General features: G+C 45.2%; 1 protein-coding gene across 2 annotated transcripts; it reads right to left on the bottom strand.

Moving 5' to 3' along the window:
* Positions 1 to 416: 416 nt before the first annotated feature.
* LOC127341243 (uncharacterized protein At4g15970-like) lies at positions 417 to 2181 on the bottom strand. Of its 2 annotated transcripts, none has more exons than XM_051367038.2 (2): positions 1817 to 2181; positions 417 to 1397 (listed from the first exon to the last, which is right to left on the bottom strand). In XM_051367038.2, exons 1-2 carry the CDS (start codon positions 2093 to 2095, stop codon positions 549 to 551), a joined length of 1128 nt encoding a protein of 375 aa, XP_051222998.1. In that variant the 5' UTR covers positions 2096 to 2181; the 3' UTR covers positions 417 to 548. The 2 variants fall into 2 exon arrangements, with proteins under 2 accessions (XP_051222998.1, XP_051222999.1); XM_051367039.2 differs by having other exon boundaries at positions 418 to 1397; positions 1729 to 1926.
* Between the last annotated feature and the right edge of the window lie 1629 nt (positions 2182 to 3810).

Consider the following 3810-nt stretch of genomic DNA (forward strand, 5'->3'; position numbering starts at 1 on the left):
CATGTTGATCACCATAATGGTGCTTGGAATCGGTTGTTAAGAACAATTAAGTTTTGAAATATATGTTGCAGTATTCAAGACTACAAAAGAGATTGAATTTTTATACTGTTTTTTAAGTTAATTTTTTACTGTATATCTTGTAAGATTTAGATGCTCTATCTGTTTAGTGTGAAATGTAGGCTGATCTCCTTTCAAGAAAAAAACGTAGGCTGATCCAGGTGGTATAAACGAATGTGTCTATCAATAAATTTTGTTTTTTTATCAGTAAAATTGGAACGTTTTCTCGACAAATTAGTTGTAAAGCTGACCCCATCAAGAAGGAAGTTGTGGGCTGACATGGTGGATTCCAATCCGATCTCACTGACAGACTTCACACCCCTTATGTTTCTTCCAAACACAACAAGTCTTACGAAATAAGTACAGTTTTTTTTATTCCAGTATACAACATATCACACTTAATCCCCGGTCATATAAACTTGGAAGAAAATGATACTAGATCAAGCCGATAGATCGGCAGCAGCTAAGGAACAAGAAGCTTCCATGCAAGTTCACTTGATGCAGGCGCCGGGCACGGTCCACTTGGCCCGGTGCTTCTCCCAGGACGGCAACATGGTATAGTTCCTCCAGTCATCAAGAACCCCCCTCAGATCCCTCATCTTCTTGCTCAACCCCACACAGCAGTTCGCGTGCATGGTCACAATCTTCCCCAGATCCTTGCCATGACTACAGAACCCGCCCATGTGCTCCGGATCCAGGTACCGCAGCCGGACCCCGAGCTCCGCCACCAGCCGCGCCTTGATCGCGTTGAACACCGGCTGCTCGTTCATGCCCGGGTAGCTTCCCCTGGACTCGTGCCACAGCTTCGTCATGGCGATCGTCCGCCGGTTCGGTTTCATGTGGAAGAAGCCGGTGTTGGGCAGGTTGTCGATGTTGTCGGGGTCCCCAAAGTAGTTGTCGGAGGAGATGGTCATGTCGGCGTAGGCCGTCACGTGCTTGAACGGGTCGCGTAGCCACATCACGTCGACGTCGGTGAAGAGGAAGCCGTAGCCGAGCTCCAGGATGCGGCGTTGGAGCTTCAGCTTGCTCCACACCAGATCCAGCCACTCTTCGGGGCCGAAGAAGTCGGGGTTGATGCCGGGGATGGCGTGCTGGTAGCAGTGGCGGTGCACGGCCAGGCAGCGCGCGTGGGCGGCCGGGTCCATGGTCACCACCAGGACGTGCGGGAGGAGCCGGGCCGTGCCGTCCCCGATGCGGAAGCTCTCCAGGAAGAGGTCCAGCAGCGAGCCTGGCGCTACCCAAGCTTGGTTCACGCACGTGATGATCACGGTGCGGTCGTCCGTCGCGGCCCGCGACACCGCCGCCGCCAGCCCATGGAACTCCTCCGCCCCCTCCGTGCCCTGATTGAAATGATACGAATGCATGATCAGTCAGCAGTTTTACTTCTTTCTGGGTTTGCTGTTAAGTCTACGACAAATTGATGATCTCCAACTAACAACAACATTAATTTGACTGACTCTTACAAAGAAGTTTGATCAACAAAGAAGTTTGGTTAGTTAAATTCAGTGGCAAATTGACAATATATGACTACTCTGTTTGGTTGAAATAAGGAGTACGTAGTTGGTCAAATATAGTTGGTAGTACAAGTAGACAGAACCCTGAATTTGCTCATGGAAAAACAGATCATTTGATTGAAAAATGAATCAAACTCGTAATTTAAGTTTAACTAACCTCTTCTTGGTGCTCTCTGCTTAATTGAAACAAGATCACTAGGAACGACAGCAGCATGAGTAGTAGCAGTAGCAAAAGAAGAATTGACCTTCAGTGTGGTGTCAGCCTGATGAAGGTGATGATCTTCTCCTGCTACTGCAACCGACGGCGCGTGATGAACAGTATGAGCCGTATCGTTGCGGCGGTGGTACTGCTCGTCCGACGATCTCCGGCCGGAAATCTGTCCGTGCGTCCAGGCGCGGCTGAGCCCCTCCGCCGGTGCCCGGTACTGGACGAGCAAGACAAGGGTGAGCGCCGTGGCAGCGCCGAGGACGAATGACACCGCCTGCCGCGCCATGGCCTCCGCGACGATGGCCTTCGCCATCATAGATCACTAGCTAACCGATGGTATGTCCTCTCGTTCGTTATACTAGAGAGTAGAAACTAACTAGAGCACTGCACTAGTGAAGTACACTGATGAAATGTACTGTATATATGATAGAATAAGCTGGACAGGACTAGATGGAGTGTATGAGGTGTTCCGGGGACTGCGGCGTTTGTGTGCTAGCTTAGGGGACAGGGATCCCTATTTTTGCGAAAATTTCAAAAAGGTATTACAATTTTTAAAAACAATTGAATGATGTATTCTACCATCATGTAAAAAAATCAAAGCGAAAAACTCTGTATTCCGGGATGTACGGAAATGACAAAAGTGTAATAGGTATGAGACTAGTCAATAATGCCACTAACTCCGTTTAAAAGAATAAGGTTTATATATTGTTTAAATAACAAAGTTTTTAGGAAAAATGTTAATATGCACTACAATCCAAACTTAACACCGTTAGACTCATCATGAAATATATATTTATATGATATCTACATATTATTGTGGTTCTTGATAGTTTATTTTAAAAGATTAGTCAAACTTTACTTAGCTTGACTATTTTTAAAAAAAAAATAGGCCTTGTTCTATAAAACGGAGGTAGTAATTTTCAAACCACCAAAGTTTATCAGTGTTTGTCATTTTTGTGTATCACATGCTAAAAGTATTTCGTGATGAAAATGTACACACTGCCAGAATACATCATTTTTCCAGATATTTGTAAAACTATAAAACTGTCGTTCTTGATTTTCCTTTTTATAATGGCTACAGGCTGAGCTCTAAACCGTACTTCTGGGGTTCCGGGCTCATAAAATAGGCAGTTCCGGACATCCCGCCGGTCCATGGAAGACTCCCACGAAACCGATGCACGTAGACGCGCCACTAGTGCGTAGATAGAGTAGTATATGCTCGTTAGTCTCGAGTTGTCGACTAGTAGTAGAGTGGAGCAGCTCAGACAATCAACAAATTTCCAATTATTCATATGGTACTCCCGAGCATCTAATTTGGCATGGAGTGAAGTTCTTCGCCACGAAACACTACATGAAAATTATTAGTATACTCACATGCCTTGGAAACTTCCGTAGAATAGACGTGACTATAATTTTTTTTTAAAGGAACACAGATGCATTCCATTAAATTAAAAAGCTGGACAAACGCCAGCAACCATGTCCTTTACAAAATCTGGGAAGGGGTCAAGCCAGACCTGACATTCACCCCGTTCCATACTCACACCAAATGCTGCTAGACAGTGTGCAGCTACATTACAGGTTCTTGGACACACATCTATTTTACAACACTGAAAGGAGTGCTCCATTACAGATTTCATCTCTTTTATTAAAACACCTACCATTGAGTTATCATACATACTGCTGGTCATTGCCTGCTTGAGTGTCACTGCATCAGTTTCAAAGATGACATTTTGGCAGCCCATTCGGACTGCTTCTTGCACTGCATAGAACATAGTTGCAGTTTGTCCCGCCACTAGTGATGCACCTTGCTCATTTTTAATGGTAAAACCCCATCCACCAGAACAAGATGCTTGTCTGAAAGCTCCATCAGTATTAATTTTCAGAAAATCTGCTGCGGGAGGAGTCCAAACCTGCTGTTTGTTTTGTCTATGTTCCTTCCTCTTCTTCATCAAACTGCAGTACTCGGTGAGGTGAAACTGAAGAGAGAACAAGATGTCATGAATGCTTCTTATATTAGTTCCCCGATTAGCC

This window comes from Lolium perenne, chromosome 3 (assembly GCF_019359855.2).
Source record: "Lolium perenne isolate Kyuss_39 chromosome 3, Kyuss_2.0, whole genome shotgun sequence".
Taxonomy (NCBI): Eukaryota; Viridiplantae; Streptophyta; class Magnoliopsida; order Poales; family Poaceae; genus Lolium; species Lolium perenne.

Coding starts and splice junctions, on each gene's coding strand:
- LOC127341243 (XM_051367038.2), bottom strand. CDS start 2,095: ATGATGGCGAAGGCCATCGTCGCGGAGGCCATGGCGCGGCAGGCGGTG. Junction 1,398..1,816: donor AGGCTGACACCACACTGAAG/GTCAATTCTTCT, acceptor CATTTCAATCAG/GGCACGGAGGGGGCGGAGGA.